This window comes from Gobius niger (genome assembly GCF_951799975.1).
Source record: "Gobius niger genome assembly, chromosome: 16".
NCBI lineage: Eukaryota > Metazoa > Chordata > Actinopteri > Gobiiformes > Gobiidae > Gobius > Gobius niger.
In genome coordinates, this window is record NC_136867.1 from 26,305,788 (window position 1) to 26,327,204 (window position 21,417).

A 21,417-nucleotide genomic window follows, 5' to 3' on the forward strand; every position below is an offset into this window, starting at 1 on the left:
AAAAGTGGGTCGCCGAACCATTTTCAGTGGGTTAGAAAGTCTTTCTCAAAAAACATTTCTTTCAGTATTTAGCAGAGGTGAGTAGAGTCATGTAACGTTACTTAAAAATAATTTGACTGAAGTACAAGTAAAAGGTAATGACCGAAAAGTAATTAAGTACTTGGAGAAAATGTTACTTGAGTATTGTAAGTAGATAAAAAACTGGTCACATTTTTCCATACTGAGATATGTTCCTGAGCTTAGACGAGTTGATGCGTACCTGTCTGGTCTTCGCTTATAACTTCACCCTGTTTGGAGCCATAGGAATACATTGGAAGAGGCCAAATGCTAACAACATCATTGATCGTTTTGCGTGACTGAGGGCACGCACAAAGACCAGACAGCTCGTCTAAGTTCAGGCAAGAACATGTTTCGGTATGTAAAAATGGTGGCCTGTTCCTTTAAAATGATAATTTAAGCTTCAATGGCGATGTATCTAATAAGGTATTTGTGGGAAAAATATAACCAGTTGCATTAATATTTGGGTCGCAGCCTGTCCTCGTGGGGTTATGTTGAGTCTCGAAGCCGTACCAGTTGAGAACCACTGCTCTAGCGAGACTCTTGACCAATATTATGGATCTGGAAAAGGGCGAGGTCAAGCAAATCGAATCATGTCAACACAAATGTATTAAAAAGAAGGGGACAAAAATCTTAATTAGACCAGTTTAATTCAGAGAAAAGCTTATTATACAAAAACAGTCAGCACAATTCAATCAACTCTTGTTAATCTCTGGGCCGTTTTTTCCAGTTTTTGGTTTTTCCAGGTTTCACGAGGCGACTTCTTCCGAGAGGCGGTGGATGTTGGAGAGGGTGAGCTGAGCGTCGTACGTCGGGTAAAACCGCCGGGAGCGAAACCAGAGCCGCCCGAACACTCCGGTGACCAACAACAACACGCCCAGCAGCCCCGCCAGGACAAAAGTCTCCACCGGGGGCACTGCGCTCGAGTCTAAACCAGAGAGAAAAAACGAATTTTCTTAGGAAGAGAGAAAAAATGTGGTCCAAAACATTTTCAGGTTAATGCTAAGCAAACAGAGCACATACTTGAATTGTTTTTCTCGCTTTGGTCCAGGACTCGTCTGATGGGCCCGTAGGAGACTGTGTGGGACAGAGGGACGTCTCTCCTCAGCCTCATCAACCCGTCGTCGCTGGAGCAGTTCTGTTCAGAAGTTTGTTAGGATTAGCTATCACGTTCTACCCACATAAAACCCCAAAGCACAGAAAATAGAGCCGCACAATGTTGTAGAAATAACGAAATGCAACTTTTCTGACAGGAATTGCAAAAAAAGCTCAGTAGTTGAGGCTTCCTGTGCCGGTGTTATGTCCAAATGTGCACCCTTGTCAAGATTTGCCTCCCCCTTGTGCAAAACAACCACAAAGTGCTGCTTTTTCTTTCACAAAAACCACTAACAGTAACTTATTTCAGCAACCTCTTCATTATTATATGTTATAGCAGTATATTTTATGTTAAAACTGGGTGTTCATGAAGCCTATGATGTATATACTTCAACATATATTTGAGGCTCTACATATTTTTACTAGGCTTACATATAGACAATACATTTCTCTTTTGGAGATAATAATTGTTTTTGTTTTTTTTCAACATTAACATAAGCAGGAAAACATAACATTGACAACAAAGCTGAAATAAGTTGCTCTTAGTAGATTTTGTGAAAGAAAAGGGAGTACTTCTGAGACTTGTCGGATACTAAGGAGATCTCAAAGAATCGTATGGAGTCTCTTTGAGTTCTCCTTGGTATCCGACAGGTCTTGGAGACATTGCAGGGACGTCACAGAAACGTCTCACAGCTTGAGGACAACAAATAGTGTTCGCAACATTGCCAAAGCTGCTTGAGACGCGTAAGACTCTCAGAGACCATGAAAACTCTTGCCATAGCTTCACGACAGCCACACGAGACACAGACTTTCCTTCTCTTTACTGAAACAGCTGTGCAGCGAAGAAGCAAGAAGAGTGGAGTGGAGGAGCTTAGGGGGAAATTCTTTAAAGATTCTTTAAGTAGCAATAGACTACTTGAAGAAGCTCGAGTACCACAGTTTCAGAACTCATCAACGTGCTGCTGACTTAGCTCTGTCTATATTAAGAACACACAATAAGCCCTGCCATTGAGACTCTGCTTGTCTTGGCCTTGGAGTAGTGCATAGGGGTGCATGAGTGGACTGACCGGCTGACAGAGGGCCGGTCCGCTGTGGCAGATCTGGACGTTGCAGTGAAGGAAGACGTTTGTGTAGGAGCCGCCCACGAACTTAAACATCTGGATCCGAAACAAGGCCTCGGGACCCTGGCCGTTCCTTAGCACGCTCAGGGTCTGGTCGCTGGACAGCACCGGGCAGCTACAGGACAGAGGGGCGGCTTTACTACGGGACAGTTAGATCTCTCACAGGTCCAGACGGACACAAATGAGGGAGATGTTATCAACAGTTAGCAGTAATTTTTAAATGCAAAGGACAATGGAAGAGTGGTTATTCAGGAGCATAGATCGACGACCTACTGCTCAAAGATCACACAATTAAGAATATAATAGAGATCAATTCCAGATATATTAGACATGAGTGTGTACCTTCTGTTTTTGATTGAGAGTATAGTATTCTGTTACGGTTTTTAATTTTTTTGGGTGTGTTGTGTGCTTGAGCCTGTCAAAGAAGCTATCGGTCTTTCTTTCTTTCTTTCTTTCTTTCTTTCTTTCTTTCTTTCTTTCTTTCTTTCTTTCTTTCTTTCTTTCTTTCTTTCTTTCTTTCTTTCTTTCTTTCTTTCTTTCTTTCTTTCTTTCTTTCTTTCTTTCTTTCTTTCTTTCTTTCTTTCACTGGGTCTTTCTTTCTTTCTTTGGGTCTTTCTTTCTTGGGGTCTCTCTTAAGATCTGTCTTACAGTCTTTCTCTGACTTTTTTTACAGTCTTTCTCGGCCTTCCATCCTTCCTTCCTTTCGGTCTTTCTTTCTTACGGTCTTCCTTTCTTCGGGTCTCTCCTACAGTATTTCTTTCTTTCGGTCTTTCTTTCTTTGGGTCTCTCTTAAGATCTTTCTTACAGTCTTTCTCAGCCTTTCTCAGTCTTTCTCAGCCTTTCTCAGTCTTTCTCGGCCTTCCTTCCTTCCTTTACAGTCTTCCTTTCTTTCAGTCTCTCTTACGGTTTTTCCGACTGCTCAAAGATCACACAATTAAGAATATAATAGAGATCAATTCCAGATATATTAGACATGAGTGTGTACCTTCTGTTTTTGATTGAGAGTATAGTATTCTATTACGGTTTTAAATGCGCACAAGTTTTTGTCAATTTACAATAGAGCAGATTTACAGCTGTGGCTACAATAGACTGTAAATTAAGAATGGACTAATTGTGACCTACTTCTTCCTGAAGCCATAAGGTAGTGGGGGCTGGCTCCGGAAGTCCTTGGCGCCACGATTTTGCAAGTCATTATTGAACACAGGCTCATCACAGGCATATCTACTAACTTCAAGAGAACTCTACTTGATTTCTTTTTGCAGTGTGCCCTTTTAATGCAGTGACAGACCACAGGGAGACTAGTTTCTACCGTCTCACTACAAATAAATAGCTAAAAGTTGTGAGCAATGCTAATAAAACCAGTTGCAAACAATAGATTCATATATCCCAATGCTGCCCCCGGTGGCGAGAGGGACTAGCTGCAGATGAAGTGAATTGTTTTCTCAGACAGGAGTCACATGACTAAGTGAAGTCTGGATAGAAACAAACTCTGATTTCACGTTTCAACATCACAGTCTGAGCGGTGGCTTTATGAGTGTGGGGAAACGGCACAGTCACAGGACAAGAAACCGGATCTGTCACTGAACATGTACGCATCGTTATAATATCTATTTTTGTTTACAGTCCAGCTCCACTTCCCAGTTTAGAGAAGCAGAGACATTACTCTTCATATTTCAAAATGTACTCCAGGCCCAGCTGGGGAAACTAAGCACAGAGCCCTTAAACTCATATTTGACAACATTGCCGCTGGCACAGACCTGTCTCTGATGAAGCTGTACTGGATGTTGCTGTAGGGGTCGCTGGTGGGAGTGGCCCAGCACCTCTCCATCCGCAGCATCAGGTTAGCGGGAATCTGGAGCCCGACACAACAACGAGAACACGGTCAGGAGAGGGATGAGTCACATGACCAACAATACATGATGTTCTGTAAACAAACCCTTGGCACAGCGCTCGACATAAATACTGAAAGCTTTGGTAATGTAGTGGCTGCAGTGTAAGAATTGTCATTTTAACATTTGAAACACATGGAACTAGTCATTTATCACAAACAGCCACAAATGCATGCTGGTCTTCATTTTTGTTATATTATTTTTAAATTAGCCTTTTTTTTGGGTGTGTTGTGTGTTTGAGCCTGTCAAAGAAGCTATCTGTCTTTCTTACGGTCTTTCTTACAGTCTCTTTCTTTCTTTCTTTCTTTCTTTGGGTCTTACTTTCTTGGGGTCTCTCTTAAGATCTGTTTTACAGTCTTTCTCTGCCTTCCATCCTTCCTTCCTTTCGGTCTTTCTTTCTTACGGTCTTTCTTTCTTCGGGTCTCTCCTACAGTATTTCTTTCTTTCGGTCTTTCTTTCTTTGGGTCTCTCTTAAGATCTTTCTTACAGTCTTTCTCGGCCTTCCTTCCTTCCTTTACAGTCTTCCATTCTTTTGGTCTCTCTTACGGTCTTTCTTTCTTTGGGTCGCTCTTAAGATCTTTCTTACAGTCTTTCTCTGTCTTTCTTACAGTCTTTTTCTGCCCTCCTTCCTTCCTTCCTTCCTTTACGGTCTTCCTTTTTTTTTCCGGTCTTTCTTACAGTCTTTCTTTCTTACGGTCTTTCTTTGGGTCTTGTACGATTTTTCTGACGGTCTTTCTCGGTCTTTCTCTCTGCGTTTCTCTCTGTCTTTTTGTCGGTCTTTTGGTATTTCTTTCCGTTTTTCTTACGGTCTTTATTTCGGCCTTTCTTTCAGTCTCTCTTGCGATCTTTCTTGCAGTCTTTCTCTGCCTTTCTTTCTTTCTGTCTTCCGTACATTGTTTCTTACCGTCTTCCTTTCTTTGGGTCTTTGGGTCTTTCTTACGATTTTTCTTCTTTCTTTCTTTCTTTCTTTCTTTCTTTCTTTCTTTCTTTCTTTCTTTCTTTCAGTCTTCTTTATGTTGTATCTCTCTGTTTTTTTTCCCGGTCTTTATTTTGGTCTTTCTTAAAGTCTTTCTTGGCCTTTCTTCCTTCCCTCCTTCCTTCCTTTATGGTCTTCCTTTCTTTTGGTCTTTCTTTCTTACGTTCTTTCTTTAGGTCTTTCTTTGGGTCTCGTACAATTTTTCTGACGGTCTTTCTCTGTCTTTCGCTCTGACTTTTTGTCTTTCTTTCAGTTTTTCTGTTTTTCTTTCTGCCTTTCTTTTGGTCTTTCTTTTGGTCTCTCTTACGATCTTTCTTACAGCCTTTCTCGGCCTTCCTTCCTTCCCTTCCTTTATGGTCTTCCTTTCTTTCTTACGGTCTTTCTTTGGGTCTTGTACGATTTTTCTGACGGTCTTTCTCTGTCTTTCTCTCTGCGTTTCTCTCTGTCTTTTTGTCGGTCTTTTGGTCTTTCTTTCCGTTTTTCTTACGGTCTTTATTTCGGCCTTTCTTTCAGTCTCTCTTGCGATCTTTCTTGCAGTCTTTCTCTGCCTTTCTTTCTTTCTGTCTTCCGTACATTGTTTCTTATTGTCTTCTTTTCTTTGGGTCTTTGTTACGATTTTTCTTCTTTCTGTCTTTCTTTCTTTCGGTCTTCCTTATGTTGTTTCTCACTTTCGGTCTTTCTTACAGTCTTTCTTTGTTACGGTCTTTCTTTGGGTCTCTCTTGCGATTTTTTTCATGGTCTTTCTCGGCCTTTCTCTATGCTTGTTTGTTTTTTCGGTCTTTTGGTCTTTATTTCGGTCTTTCTTACGGTCTTTCTCGATCTTTCTTTCTTTCTTTCGGTCTTCCTTATATTGTTTCTTACTATCTTCCTGTCTTTGCGTCTCTCTTACGATTTTTCTTGGTCTTTCTCTGGGCCTGTCTCGGTCTTTCTTTCAGTCTTACTTTCGGTCTTTCTAACGATCTTGCTTTTGGTCAAGTCAACTATTGAAAAAAAACCCAGCTCAGTGCCTTGCAACCCCTACAGTGAACCCGTGAGTCAGTACTTTCCAAAATTAAAGCAATGGTAAACAATAAACATGGTGAAGAGGTTTTGAAATTAGGCTCCAGTTTCACGCGCACCGTGACGGAGAACATTCCAGGAGCCACTGTTGCTTCAGATTGTGTAACGTGTGCTGAGCCTCGGCCCAGAATAGACCGAGTCATGCTACTGTTTTGACTATGGGGTCCAAATGGGTGAATGTCCAAGAGGTCATATCTTGACACAAACATTACTTGCATATTCTTAGCATATGCAATTATTCACCGAATCTTTGCAATAAGATGTTTAATAATTGCACTGATTATAGGTTTCTACATTTCTTACAAGATTTGGGAACTCGTATCTTCCAGGGGTATTTTCTCAAAAGAGGAATTTTTCTAACCCCGGACTGATTTATTGAGCTTGATCCAAAACAAAAACTTATAAAACGATAACTGAAAAATCGTTGTCACCAAAATAAAACCATACTTATAAACCGTAAAAATGGTATAAAACCTTTTGCCATTTTTACACTTACTTGCCTTAAGAAGAATTCAAAAATCTTTTTATTATACCTATACTTATTCAATTAGAGGTAAATTAAATAACAATATTGTTTTTTGCATAAATGAAAAAGTGATTCTCCTCACAAAATCATTTTCTACTCTGCCACTACTACAATTACTACTGATTTTCACAAATGCAGGCCATTTTCGTTTACCTACTTACTATAGGGCTGCACAATATACAGTATCACCATTAGTTATTAGTTATTATTAACTATTATCACAATAATTTTACTGAAATTGGCACAATTTTGCTCAACACAGCCTAAAACAAAAACGTGTGGCAACTTAAAGCAGTACTAAGTAACTCTTCCCCCTAGAGGCCATAAGCGCAACTGCAGGTGTCGTAGCAAGTTACGATTTTTTAACTTATTAATTGTCTTGGGGAGTAAATACTACGCTGACAGGAAAGGCGAAGGGAGAGAGGGTTACTGTGCATCCAATTATACAATGGGAATATTTTTTTTTCACTCAAACTTGGCTGTAAATACTGTTTGTGACGCTAGCCTGCAGTTAGCTTTGCCCGTTAGCATGTTAGCTTCTTCTTCGTGATTCCATTAGTGTGTATTGCTTTCTCCGGACGGTGGCACTCAAGTTGCAAACATGGTTTTCTGTCCAGAGACACCAGGGGGAGATGAAAGACCCTCCAATCATCCTATAAACACTTGTATTACACCCACAGGGACTACGAAACGGATTTATTAAGGTAAACACGTTACTTAGTACTGCTTTAAAAATAGTCATAATTTTCCGACTCTTACTCTTCTTGTTTTGATACATTTGGTGAACAATTTATGCTCAAATATATATGAACTATGTTTCACTAATGCTGTGCAGCCCATATCCAAATTAAAGGCCCTATACCTGATCTTTTGATTGCAAACAATGAAAGGGGAAGCTACTAAATTGAAATATTAGTTGTACAAATTCATCTGTAACTTTCTTAACATATTTGTAGCATCCAAATACTTTACATGGACACGTTTATAGAGTTCAGGAAATTCCACAGTTACCATGAAGATCCACCATCTTTGCAGCTGTTAGCATACATTTCCCATTGACTATCATTAGCTAAAAACAGTATAAAAATTGAGAAAATAGCCGTGGAACAACTCCGTTAGCAGCTGAGTTACTGCTGGTAAATACATCTAACTCACTGTGTTGTCCAAGTGTTTAAATGTGAACAATAACCCCAGTATTTTAACTTTTAAAACCTCCATTCGTTTACAATTGCGGCTAATGCCATAATGCTTAGTGATATGACATCACATTCCCAAACTCTACAGTCAAACTCTTTCATTCCATTTCTAGACGTAAAATCAGGTATAGCTCCTTTCAGTTGAAATGAGAAGACTGGTCTTAGGTTTAAGCTTGTTCTTACTATGGAGCCATCCCTGTATTTTTTACCATGTAAACTTTGACATAAATGTTGTCGTCCAGCGTGAGAGACGGGACCGTCATCCACTGGTCCTGAAACGCCTCGTCCTTAAACAGCAGCATGGACACAGAGAAGTTCCCATCCTCCGTGTTTAGGGTGATGGTCCTGGAGAAGAAAAGGGAAAGACCATGATACTTATACAACATTTCAAGTTGTTTTTATAGAAATAGTTGGTTCAGTCTGGGTTGAGTCTGGGTTGAGTCTGGGTTGAGTCTGGGTTCAGTCCTGGTTTACCTGACGTCCACCCGGATCATGTTCTCTCCGTTCGGCTGCTGGACCATGTAGTTGACCGGGTATCGACACACAAAGGTGATGTTGATGTAGTTCCGGGTGATGATTCCTGAGTGGTTGTTCTGGACTGTGTTGATGAACATTATGTGAGAGTCATCGGAGGTCTACGGAGAGAGAGAACGGACAAAATTGATTGTGCTTTTGCCTGTATTGACTTTGAATACTTTATATCTTAAAATCATTGACAAACTTTCATCACTAAGGACTTTATTGGTTTAAATCTTGTCATGTATTTGGGCGCCCTCTACAGGCAACTGTGGAAAATGTCTATCTTGAATAGCAAACATAAGCTTGTATTTGTTGCTAACATGTTGATGGCAGCACAATAAATGCAGTTTGAGCGCAGTGGGGGGTTCATGAATGTGCAGAGGACACAGTAGTGTACTTTATTGCAAGATTATCCAGGAATGACAGATTTGGAGCAGTTCAGCGGTAGAAGAAACAAACAAACACCCCAAAATGTTCATTATAACATAAAACATTTTAGGGTTTTGATTCAAGATGGATGAACTGAGAATAGAATATTGATATCTAAGCATTGGAGCCAACATCAAAAGTAGACTATCAGTCCTTGTATAAGTATAGGACAAACAAAAATAGTATCAAAAGTATCAAAAGCAAATGAAAACATATATATATCTTTAGAGACAGATTTTTGATTCTGTTTGTCCAGGGACAGCATTTAAGGAAGTTACTTGAAAAAAAATGTTAATGGAATAAATTAAAGCGGAACGAAGTAACTTGTTTTCTCATAAATCCTTTCCGTAGTCCCTCTGGGGGTAATACAAGAGTTGATGGGATGATTGGAGGGTCTTTCATCTCCCCCTGGTGTCTCTGGCCAGAAAACCACACATGCAAATTCCTGCAGCGACCCGGAGGCCCCAATACACACTAATGGAATCACGAAGAAGAAGCTAACAGGCTAATGGGCAAAGCTAGCAGCGGGCTAACGCCACTTTAAACCATATTTACAGCCAAGTTTGAGTGACAAAAATGATCTCCATTGTGTAACTGGATGCACAGTATCCCTCTCTCCCTTTGTCTTTTCTGTCAGTGTAGTATTTACTCTGATGGACAATTAAAGAGTTAAAAAAAACGGAACTTGCTACGACACCTGCAGGGGCATGAGCTACTTAGTACTGCTTTAATATTATTGTTCTGTTTCTGGTTCTAGATGAGAAATATTTTAGTATAGGCAGTGCTTAATTTGATCCCCCGTTTGGGGGAACGCATTCCCCCAATTCAATTTTTTTCAGGGTAAAGGATCCGGGAAATATTTAGGAGGATCCGGAAAAAGATCTATCTGATATAATGGTGTCTAATGAGAGTGTTCTGGCAAATGGTTTGGCCTGTTCCACCAATCCATCACATCAGACCAAAAGTGTTCCTGAAAATAATAATAATAATAATAATTAAGCACTGAGTATAGGTATTAAAAACCAAAATGACTTAAAGAGTGAGACGGTGCGCAGAAGCTTTTGTTCATTTCTGCATAGTAAAGGTATCGAAAAAAGTATAGTTTATGTATCAGTATTGTAAACCATGTACCGTTAAAGTTCCAGTTTAAAAAAAAAAATGTAAATGTAATGCCCTAAATCTAAATGGTTATGTAAAATTCATATACTATACAATCAATCAAAATATGTTGATCTGATTTTGGTTTGTCTACTCATTTTAAAGGCACACTGTGAAACATTTAAATGGTTGCATGACCAGCGAGACATTTATGTAACCACTCTCCCAGTCTTAAGGTCAACGCTCTTCTTTAGCCTACAGTGAGTGATGCTACAGTGAGTGATGCGGCTCCATAGGTACGAACTGGCCTCTGACGTAGATTAAAACTATAAAGCATGTCCCGGTGAAGTGGCGGGGCCCGGCTCAGCACCGGATGGGGGACAGGTCCGTCGTCCCGGGGGCAGAATGAATGCCCCAAACCCACATACAAGCTGGAGGCCTTTTACTGGCTCTGAGTAAATACAACCCACGGTATGAGAAAGCAGTGAAAAGGTTACATCGGTGAGCAATGGGTTTTTATAAGGGGCATTTTATGGTTAAATTAATAATACCAAGCTCCGTTAACGTTAGCAATAGCAGCTAGGAGATTACAATGTTACAATCTAGAAAACTTCATAGGCTGCTTTAATTTTATTTAAGATCAAAATACAAGGGACAGAAAAAAAGCTGTAGCTATAATTACATTATGAACCAACCAAGTGAAAAAGTTACATAAGCAAGTGTTATTGACATGTAATAATCACAGTGAGTTTCAGCTGCTTAGTTTAAAGATGCATTATGGAACTTTTTATGGAGAAAAAAAAACCCTGAAACAATTATTTGTGCGTATTTGACCTTTCAGTGACCAAGGTCAGCATGGCACCTTTACTGAGGTTTTCACTGCTGATGGACCCGCACCAGAAAACCTACAAAATCCTGGAGCATCATAGAGACCACTGTCATGGAAAGGAAAGGTGCCATGGTGACCACTCAAACAGCCACTGGGTCACAAAAAGATAAATTATGCACAAGAATCAAAAGTTGCATGATGCACCGTTAAAGCAGAACTAAGTACCTGTTGCCCCTAGAGGCCATAAGCGCAACTACAGGTGTTTACTTATTAATTGTGCGTGAGAGTAAATACTACACTGATAGAAAAGAAGAAGGGACAGAGGGACATTATACATCCAAATACACAATGGAAATACTTTTTTCACTCAAACTTGGCTGTAAATACTCTTTAAAGGGTCTATACCTGATATTTTGATTGTAAAAAATGAAAGGGGAAGCCACTAAATTAAAATATTAATTGTGGTCCAAACTCATTCATAACATCCTAACATCTTTGTAGCATCCAAATTCTTTACAGGTACAAGTTTATAGGCACATTTCACAACTTGCAGGGTCACTTTTCGGGGTCATTTTCACAAAAATACCCTGGAAGTTCATGAAATTGATACAAATGGTTTATTATTTGATGCACTGTTTTCCCTACAAGCATTTGAGTTTGCAATATACTAAAGGAGGATAAAATAATTATCATTCCATATCCTAGAAGTAAAATCAGGTATAGCTCCTTTAAAGTGGCGCTAGCCCGCAGCTAGCTTTGCCCGTTAGCCTGCTAGCTTCTTCTTTGTGATTCCATTGGTGTGTATTGGTGACTCCGACCCGTAGGAAGGAAAGTAACAATTGTGTTTCTCAGACCAGAGACACCAGGGGGAGATGAAAGACCCTCAAATCATCCCATTAACACTTGTATTACCCCCAGAGGAACTAGGAAAAGGATTTACTAAGGTGAACAAGTTACTCAGTATTGCTTTAAAGGCGTTAACCATCTTCTCCATTAATAATCTGAAACAACAACAACTCACTTCCTTTGCCTCCTTTTAACATCTGACAGATAAATATAACAAATAAATGCTTTTCAGATGTAAATCAGAACAATCTCAGACAATCTCTGCCTATTCATTTCAATGGACGATAGCTTCTGTTTCAGCCACAGGGGGCGCAAACCTCCCCTGCAGCCTTTTGTTTTGTTGCTAATATGCAATCATTGTAATTGCGAATTAATCTTGCCGCTCTACTACAAACAGCCAACCCTAACCTCCAACTATGAAGTGAAGGTCTTTAAAATCCCACTAAGTTCAAGGTGAAGCGCAGACTGACAGAAGGACATTCCTTTGACCAGAAGTGACTCCAAACTGAAGCTGAAGCTCGTAAAGCCGCGGCACCGGGCGGAGATCGGGACCTCGGACGCATTGTCAAAAGTCCCGTTAACCTTTTAGTCGCTTTACAGGAAAAACACGACATTCCTATGAGGTGGAAATGCAGAGTCTGAGGTCAGAGCGGAAAAAACCCACATTTTTATCCTCCTTTCACACTGGAATAGATCGTATCATCAGATCGATGATACTTAAAAAACTTCTGGTCCGCAGCCAAAAACTTCCAGACATAGATTTTATTGTCCCCAGTGGGAAATTCTTCTTCACATACACAGTGCATGTTCGACAAAAGGACAGACAGAACAACAGAGAACAAACAGTATGGGGTAAACTCAGCGGGGCCTGTCGTTAAGAGGTGCAATGTCTGAGGGGAGAGCGGCGCGCCCTTTAAAAACGAGCCTTCGAGCGTCCTGTACCCCCGTCCTGAGGGCAGAGGGGTGAGGTGAACGTGCAGGGGGTGTGTGGAGCCCTGTTCTATGGAGAGTGCAATGCGTCCAATGGCCCGACCGTTAACACATTGAGCGCCAAAAACGGAAAAACTTGTTTTTCATATGTATTTTTGCATTCTTTTTTTTTTTTAGTCCGAGGGGGCGTGGTGTTGCGCAGCGAACAGCTGTAAACCCAACACTTCTCTCTCACTCTCTGCAGCGTGTTTGACAAAGCAGAGCGGCTTCCCATGGAAAGATCGAAACAGTTGAGATTTTAACATTTCTCTGAGTTTTTTAAATGGTTAAAATCGGTCCAAGGACGATTGAGAAACATCCTGATAAAGTCTTCAATCCGAGAACCAGGCTGTTTGAATGCACACGCGATAAAAAAGTTCAAAGCGTATCAACAATGTTGTTGTTGAAACTGAGATATTTAGGCACTTGCCTCTTCCCTTAACGTTAGTGTCCGTCCAGAGAGGAGAGAGGAGGAGAGAGGAGTTAATCAGAAAGGAGAATGTTTCATAAAACACGCATTATCTCCGTTTCTAGAAAAAAAATCTGTGATTTTGATCAAACTTAACCTCTGTTTAGTTTAGATTTCTCAGGAACCGAGGCACCTACACTGCGTTCCAAATTATTATGCAAATTGGATCTTTGTGTCAAAAAGGTAAAAAAAAAATAAAAAATTATGAAACTCATGGATGGTATCGTGTCTTGGGGCTCCATGAATCACTGACATTAATCTCAGAGACCTGGGATGATTAGTTTTCAGGTTAAGCCCAGTTAAGGGAAAAACTACTGAAAAAAGGGTGTTCCACTTTATTATGCAGATCATCATTTTCAAGCAATATGGTAAAGAAAAAGGGTCTTTCAGCTGATGAAAAGCGTGAAATAGTTGAATGCCATGGTCTAGGTATGAAAACCTTCGATATTTCATGAAAGATTAAGCATAATCATCGTTCTGATAAGAGATTTGTGGATGATTCAGAGCACACTCCAGTTTGTGCAGATAAAGGCACAATATGGATGGTTTCTGCCAGACAAACACATCAGATTAAGAGAACAGATGCCACAAAGCAGCATACAGGTATTTGAAGCTGCTGGTGCTTCTGGAGTCTCCCGATCATCAAGGTGTAGGACCCTCCAGAGGCTGCAGTTGTGCATAAACCTTCTATCCGGGCCTCCCCTAAACGGTTAATTGAAGCTGATGAACAGAAAAGGCTGCAGTGGCTCAGAAATACATGAGGACTCATTTTCAAACAGTCTTGTTCACTGATGAGGCCGTGTAACCCTGGATGGTCAGATCAATGGAGTAGTGGATAGTTGGTGAATGGCCACAATGTCCCAACAAGGCTGTGACGTCAGTAAAGAGGGGGCGGAGTCATGTTTTGGGCCAGAATCATGGTGAGAGAGCTGGTCGGGCCCATTAGGCCCTTTTAGGCTCCCTGAAGGTGTGAAAATGACCTTTGAAAAATATGTGGAGTTTCTGACTGACAACTTTCTTCTATGCTACTAAAAGAAGAGCCGTGTTTTCCTGAACAAAATCCTCTTCATGCATGACAACGCACCATGTCCTGCTGTAAAGGATACCTCTGCATCACTGGCTGCTATGGGCATGAAAGGAGAGAAACTCATGATGTGGACCCCATCCTCCCCTGACCTCAACCCTATTGAGAACCTTTGGAGCCTCAACAAAAAAACTTCTATGAGGGTGGGAGGCAGTTTTCATCCAAACAGCAGCTCTGGGAGGCTATTCTGACATCCTGCAAAGAAATCCAAGCAGAAACTGTCCAAAAACTCACAAGTTTAGTGGATTTAAGAATTTTGAAGCTGCTATCACACAAGGGCTCCTATGGTAAAATATAACTTGACCTGTTAATATTTTTTTGATTGAAATAGCTTTTGATTTCAGTATATATGACCTCCTAATGCTGCAAATTCAACAAATGACCATTTTCAGTTAATGACAAGCTTTAAAATGTATTGAAACGATGAGTTGCATAATAATTTGGAACAGTGGATTTTGAGGTTTTTACTATATTTATTTTTGAAAAAAATACTGTCATCTCTAGGAAATTTTTTCCACCACATTTAAATGATCCTCGACCAGTTAAAGACTTGAAAATTATGCTGACTCTCATTTGAGTTGACAATTTAGAAAATCTTAGAAAAATGTCATTTGCATAATAATTTGGAACGCAGTGTAGAATTAAGCGGTTTTCACCTACGGAGAGCTTAGAGTCTCATCAATCTCATCAAACAAGCCATAGCATGTGGCCATAGGTATAACATAGAATATGCTGTGGTGCTACATCGTTGAGGTTTGGTGTGGGGAGTCCTATGATTTTTGCTGCAGTGTTGTTGCAGGTGGAACAATAATGGTAGACCTACAGGCTGAATAATGGATTAATATAACCGTAGCAGGAGAGATGGGGTGACAAAGTCTTTTCATTTCCGGATTATTGACATTCACAGCCTTCTTCTCTGAATGGGTTTGGGTTTTGCAACACAGAATGCAACTATGGTGAATTGCAATTTATTTTATAATTTTTTTCTTTACTGTGAGGTTAATAAAGTATTATCTTATCTTAGTTGACTTAAATGACTTCAATGGTTTCAAACTGGCAAATAATTTACCTAAAAAGTCCAAACTACATAAAAACTACATAAACTACAAACTACATAAAAATACTCTAACATCCAGTCGTTTTGGCTTATTTTTCTTTTTCCGCAGTCCAGACATGTTAAGCCATGATTTATTGCTTTCCCTTTCACTGCACAAAAACAATCATTCCCATGTAAACTACGGCTGTCGCTGTTTTGAATAAAGTCTGTGGGAGTAAAAAAAAACACAACAATGGCACTTCTCATCGCTGACACACTGAACACGCCCCCGGACCATTCAGAAAAATTCAAAATGGCCGCCTTTCTCTGTGCGTCTCATCGCTCGACATCCTAAAAATGCCAGGCTCGTTCCCAGTCGAGATCTGCGTCATACGAGGACGACACAATCCTGACATCTATTGGATTCTTTTACTGTTTTCAACCTTTATTTAACCAGGAAACTCCCACTGAGGTCGCTTTGGCCACAGAATGGACCCTATTGTATATGTTTTCAGTGCTAGAGGACATTGGAGCACACACCACATTACCGCATTCAAGCTATTTCCGATTTCCCAACATAGAAATTCCCCTTAATGCTGCGCTCATCGATGGACTTAAATGGCCTCTCGTCTTTTGGCCCGAGGACAGAGGTTCCCACGGCAACGGCAAACATCGTAAAATGGATGATCTACGGAGATGGGCTTTTTATGTTGCAGTTACAAGAGGAGCGGGTTGTTCACCGGGCCGCCATCTTTGTCCGGGTTCCTTCTAAACGTCAGAGTTCACGTGCGGCGTTTGATTAGTTACCGCCGTAAACTCTCAAATCTTTCATGTGAAGAAACAACATCGCTCTCGGACCAGTTTAAGAGTCCATTCTGAAGCTTTATCCCATCCAGCCCAATTATGAAAGATGATGATCAAATGGAACAAAAAGGGTTTATACAGGAAGCAGCAGGGCAAATGCAATACAAAAATATTGTGGTGTAATGTTGCAGGTTTTCATACATTATATCAAACAGAGGAATGAGGGGAAAGGTGGTTTATTACAAGCAGCTCTGAGAGCAGTAGGAGTGTGACAATATATCGATTTTCCGGTATATCGCGATGTTTTGCGGGACGATACGATACCGATTATTGTGATATTGATACTTTTGACACATATCATGCATATTAATGAGCAACGTCATGCATATTAATGAGGCAGAAGTGCTTCACTGTTTTCACAGTCAATAGAGCTCAACAGTCCCACCCACTCCCGGTCACATGTCGGGATCCAACATAAAAACTCCGATGTATTATTAGCGTTTAACTTCACTATTAAGAGTTTAACATCACGGCGCCGGCTAATCAGCTATGTGCTAACTCACGGACATGAAACATACAAGGCAAGATTGAAGATTTGTCTAAAACTTTATAAACTGCAAAATTATGAAAGTAATTTTGTCGTATTTTCAAGTATTGTTTGCTTCTTTCTTGTAAAATACCTGTACAAGTGTCGGTAGTTAACACATAGCTGACTAGCCGCCGTCGTGCCACTAAACTCTTAATAATTGACTTTATCGAAAAGTCTGGGATCATTTAGACACAGAAAAAAGGGTAGCAAAGCACATGAAAAGAAATGTACGTGATGGATAACACATGGTATGTTAAAATTATTATTTTTTTAATCGGGATTCATCGTATTTAATTTTTGTGCAATATATCAATTATCGCAGTATCGGCGCATCATGAGATAATTGTTATCGTGGTGAGGTACCCAGAGGTTCCCACTCCTAGAGAGCAGTGCTCTGATGTCAGCCTCACATTCATTTCCTCGTTTACATTGCCCTGCCTTGTGTTCTTAGATGCAAGTTGGCCATTTTATACTCACTGCTGCCACCTCAGGTCATATGTGTAACTGCAGCTTCTATATTAAGCTCGTGCGACTGCACTTTGGACCCGAATTAACATCTTTTTGAGTGACAGTGCAGGATTTTAGAGGCAGTTGTGGCGAACAGGGATCATTCTACACATTAGGACATGTAGGGGGAGCTGCAAGATCACAAAGTCCTACTATAGTCTGCGTTTTGACACACAAGGTGGGCCTATAATCAACCAAATCAACACGAAAAATTCTACTTTGGCAGTGGAAAATAAAGGAATGGATTTGGATGAGCACCTAAATTATTTAAATCTCATATGTGGATGCCTTTAGTTGAGCTGGAAACATCCCACTCCCAGGTAGGAAGTATCGTGTGCCCAGGTGTAGTGCCAATAGAGTGAAGAACTCTTTTATCCCCACGGTTCATAAATAAGTTATAGGTATTTACCCTTTTGATGTACAGTATTTTCCAGACTTACTTGCTTTTTAATAGTGTTTTAATAATACATTCTTTCTATTTGTTATATATGTATGTTGTTACTTTTGTGTGTTCCTGCTGGCTGTACAGAAATTGCCCCTCAGGATCGAATAAAGTATCGAATTGAATTTAGTTTTTTGAGTTATGAACCACGGGTCTATATTATGCTAACTCTGACATTTAGATTGAGGTTTATTGCTGATAGAAGTTAAGCCTTTATTTCTCTCACAATAGAGAAATTCATCAGAGAAATGTGACACACCTTTGCACTTGAACAAAGGCTTGGCACGACAGTAAGTTTCATACCATGATGGTGCCGCAGTCCGAAAGGTTGGTCTTGATGCTGAAAACGTAGTCGTCTCCCACCTCCACGCCGCGACAGTCCGGGTCATTCAGATGCAAATCCCAAACCTACACACACAGAAGATAAAATGACAGAACGACATTTAACCACCAGCCGAGAGAGGGAGGAGGCGCTGACGTCGCTCGACAGAATAAATAGGTTTTTCGTACGTACGTAAACCGGAGGAGCTTTGTTGAGGAAGAAGGCGCTGGGGATGAGGACCTCCATGTGGTCGTTGGTGCAAATGACGGTTTCATTCAGCTCTGGGGGAGATGAAAACAGACTGAGATCTTGTTGTGGAGTTTGGAAAGCAAGGATTGAATCTCATCAACATAAGCGCTCACCTAAAAACTACAGGAGAAATTTCACTTTCACACTACTTTTTGTGGATTGTGATTCAATAAATTAGAATCACAAGCATTTCAGAACATTAGCAGAGGTCCAGAGATTTGTCTGTACAGAGGGTCAGGTCACAAGTGGAATTGTTTCTAACTTAAATTGATGAAAATAATAAAATATGAAGAAGTACAGGTTCATAAGACACAATTTTAGTTTATTTGTTTGATTATATTTATGTTCGGATACATTTGCCGCGGTTTTGGTTGGGGTTTGCGACCTGAACGCATGCACAGGGGGTGGGGGGCTTCAAGGAAAAAGGGTTTGCAAGATCAATATACTGTATTAAACGAAATATATTACAACCGTCCTAAACAGCAATATTTGCAATTTGTTAATAGCAACCATATAGCCAAAAACATCAAAAGTTATAAATTCAAATAACACTTTATAGTTTAAAGGTGCACTGTGCTAAGTGACTAAGTGACTAAATTAAAAAATATATTTCACCATATACAGTATAAACAGCATTTTAGTCTATTATATGAATATAAAGTTATCATTATCATGCAAAAAAGCTGGTTGAAAATCTATGACTGTTACAGGTAAAGTAGATCCAAATACAGCTGTGTATTTTAAATAGTTTTACTGAAAGCATTAGGGCTGGGACGATACACTTAAGTCACGATACTATACGTATATCGATACAGAGGGCTGCTACGATATGTATTGCAATACAGTTCTAATGCACAAAGAGTTTTGTAATGATTTGTCATTATGATTAAGTCCAACACTTTACCCTGAAGGAATCGAATAAGAGAGCAAAAGTTCAGTTTCCAAAAGGTATTAACTAAATATAAATGAGTCTGGCATTGAGAAAAACAAAGTGTAAATGGCAAAGGCATTTTTAAAAGTCCAGCTTTTTTGTTCAAACCAATCAGCACCAAAACGGAGGTAAAAAAAAACATTAGCATAATTTTTTACAGAACTGATGCATGGTTTCCAATACGATGCGTGTAATCACAATAAAGACATATTGCGATATATTGCAAAACATTATTTTGTCCCAGCCCTAGAAACATAGGTCCAGAAACATACAGTACATATACAAATATTAACAAATGGGTTTAATGTTCTTTTTTCAATGAAAGCAGAGAAACACAAACCACATTCCCCATATAAAACCACCCACTTCAATTTTTTTCTTTTTGACATTTTGACTCACCCTCCTGCTCCATCTCCAAGTACACGGCTGCAGACGCCATCCTCAGGGTCAGCAGTATCCAAGCTCCCACAACCACCAAAGCTCCCATCTTCCAATATTTCCCAATCCTCGCGGTTCCCCTGCAAAAAAAAATAAAGGATCCCCTCTCTTCCCCACCTCTTTTGGCCCTTTCCCTGCAAATTCCCAGCGCAGTGGTCACTTGAAGCTGTCAGCCCAAAGACGTAGTTCCCAGTTAGTCTACCAGTCCGAAATGGATTGGGCGCCTCCTACTTTGCCTTAAAACATCAGCTTGAATGATGTCCCGCGCCAACACAATGAGATTCCACACGTGAATGGGAAGGAGAGAGGGGAGCCCGACAATATTACGTATCACTGTGCCTGTTTGGGTTAAGAAAAACAACTGCTAGGTTTGGTTTCCATGCTCGGAGAAAGACCAAAACAAAATACAGCTACGTCTTTGTAACGTGCATCTTTTGTCCGGACATTTTAAAATCTTTACGAGAGCGGGAATCCCATTGAGTCAATACAGGCTTGTTACGAGTCAAGGGCTATTCACGGACAGCGTGTGTGTGGCGCTAAAGACCATACCAGGGATAAAATGTGTGTCTTCTAGGTCTAAATCAGAACTAAACCACTTGATAACACTGGATTTGAGCCTAAACTAGTATTCAGAAGGGTCCAAACAAGGCTTAAGCCGAGTCAAAATCAGCTCTAAATAATGAATTCAAGTCCAAAGTTGGAATAAGAAAACAAAACTCTGCATCATTTGACTTACATTTGCAATCCTTTTCAAAGACAGTGCCAAAGCTTCAGATTAACTAAAGATATGTTCACTTATATGTAAAACAAACTGGAGCTACAAACACCCATGTACCAACAGTGGCTTTTGGCATCAATTTGTAAGCCGTAAATTCTGTAAAAGTCGAGCGCTGGGGCCGATGACACCTTTTTATTTTGGCGGTTTTATGAGTGATTCGATGAGGAGCTTTGTCTTGCTAATGGGACAAGGTCCATGTGGTTAAGTGGGTTGTTTGGTATTGTTTATAGGCAGGCATGAATGGGCAGCAACGGTCTGTCTGGAGAAGGAGAATTTTACTAGTAATAGGGCGATACACGAGTCTAACTCTTGTCTTTAATTAGTTTCACCTTTAGGCTTTTGATAAAAGTTTTAGGCCAGGTTGAAGTTCAGGGAAGAGCACAAACTTGATCCTTTAATAATGAGGTGCTTTCAAACTATCAATGGAAGTTCAGATGTTTTTATCTTGTTTTCATCAGTCAGACTTTAGTCATAGAAGTAGACTTTAATAACCAAATTAGGTTTTAGACAGTTAATGTATCACTTTGAATAAAATAATGACATATAGTTTACAGTGGCCAAACTAGATCAAAGACAAAGCCAGGGCTAAATCAGGTTTAAACCGGGCCTATATCAGGTGCAAAACATAAATCTAAGTTGAAACAATGATAAATGTATTAACTAAGGCTTAACTAGGACTAAACAAGTACAGAACCCAGTTGAAATCAGGACAAAAAAAGGTCGAAACTACACGTCTACTTTGAACAAAATCAGGAATCCGTCAGGGCTGCCCTTTGTCTCCGGTTCTATTTGCGACTTCTATGGATAGAGTTTAGGGACCATAGGTTGTTATCATGATGTTGTTCTGTTGGTTTGACTTCAGCATGCAGGTGAAGTGACTGGGATTAATACAACAGTACAGATTAATAGTTAAAATACCGTTAAAAAGTCAGTCTCTTTTGTGAAGTGATTTGGCTCATTTCCTATTTTTACCACGAAGCAAAAACCTCAACAGAGATGGACCGTTGAAAAAGTGCGGTCATCTTCCTGTATTTAAAAATAACTTGTGATGCTACGTGAAAAAACAAAGGTTATTTTATTAACAAACATCTTGCTTGACAATTCACAACATTCTTAACGTCGACAAATGAATAAACCATATCAATTCATAATTGAGTTC

At 40.0% G+C, this 21,417-nt stretch overlaps 1 protein-coding gene across 2 annotated transcripts; it reads right to left on the bottom strand.

Moving 5' to 3' along the window:
* Window positions 1–774: 774 nt before the first annotated feature.
* LOC306975789 (pancreatic secretory granule membrane major glycoprotein GP2) lies at window positions 775–20,158 on the bottom strand. 2 transcript variants are annotated; one of them, XM_079573541.1, is made up of 9 exons: window positions 19,442–20,158; window positions 18,055–18,143; window positions 17,844–17,948; window positions 8,394–8,554; window positions 8,177–8,264; window positions 4,031–4,125; window positions 2,220–2,388; window positions 1,081–1,195; window positions 775–985 (listed from the first exon to the last, which is right to left on the bottom strand). In XM_079573541.1, the coding sequence occupies exons 1-9, from the start codon at window positions 19,527–19,529 to the stop codon at window positions 807–809; spliced, it is 1,089 nt and encodes a 362-aa protein (XP_079429667.1). In that variant the 5' UTR covers window positions 19,530–20,158; the 3' UTR covers window positions 775–806. The 2 variants fall into 2 exon arrangements, with proteins under 2 accessions (XP_079429667.1, XP_079429666.1); XM_079573540.1 differs by having other exon boundaries at window positions 8,129–8,264; window positions 19,442–20,154.
* Window positions 20,159–21,417: the final 1,259 nt, after the last annotated feature.

Bases quoted from the DNA above. Each gene is read 5' to 3' on its own strand.
- LOC306975789 (XM_079573540.1), bottom strand. From the start codon at position 19,529: ATGGGAGCTTTGGTGGTTGTGGGAGCTTGGATACTGCTGACCCTGAGG. The intron at 17,949-18,054 runs GTACGTACGAAA...CTGTGTGTGTAG, and splicing joins ACAAAGCTCCTCCGGTTTAC to GTTTGGGATTTGCATCTGAA. The intron at 8,265-8,393 runs GTAAACCAGGAC...TTTCTTCTCCAG, and splicing joins ATGATCCGGGTGGACGTCAG to GACCATCACCCTAAACACGG.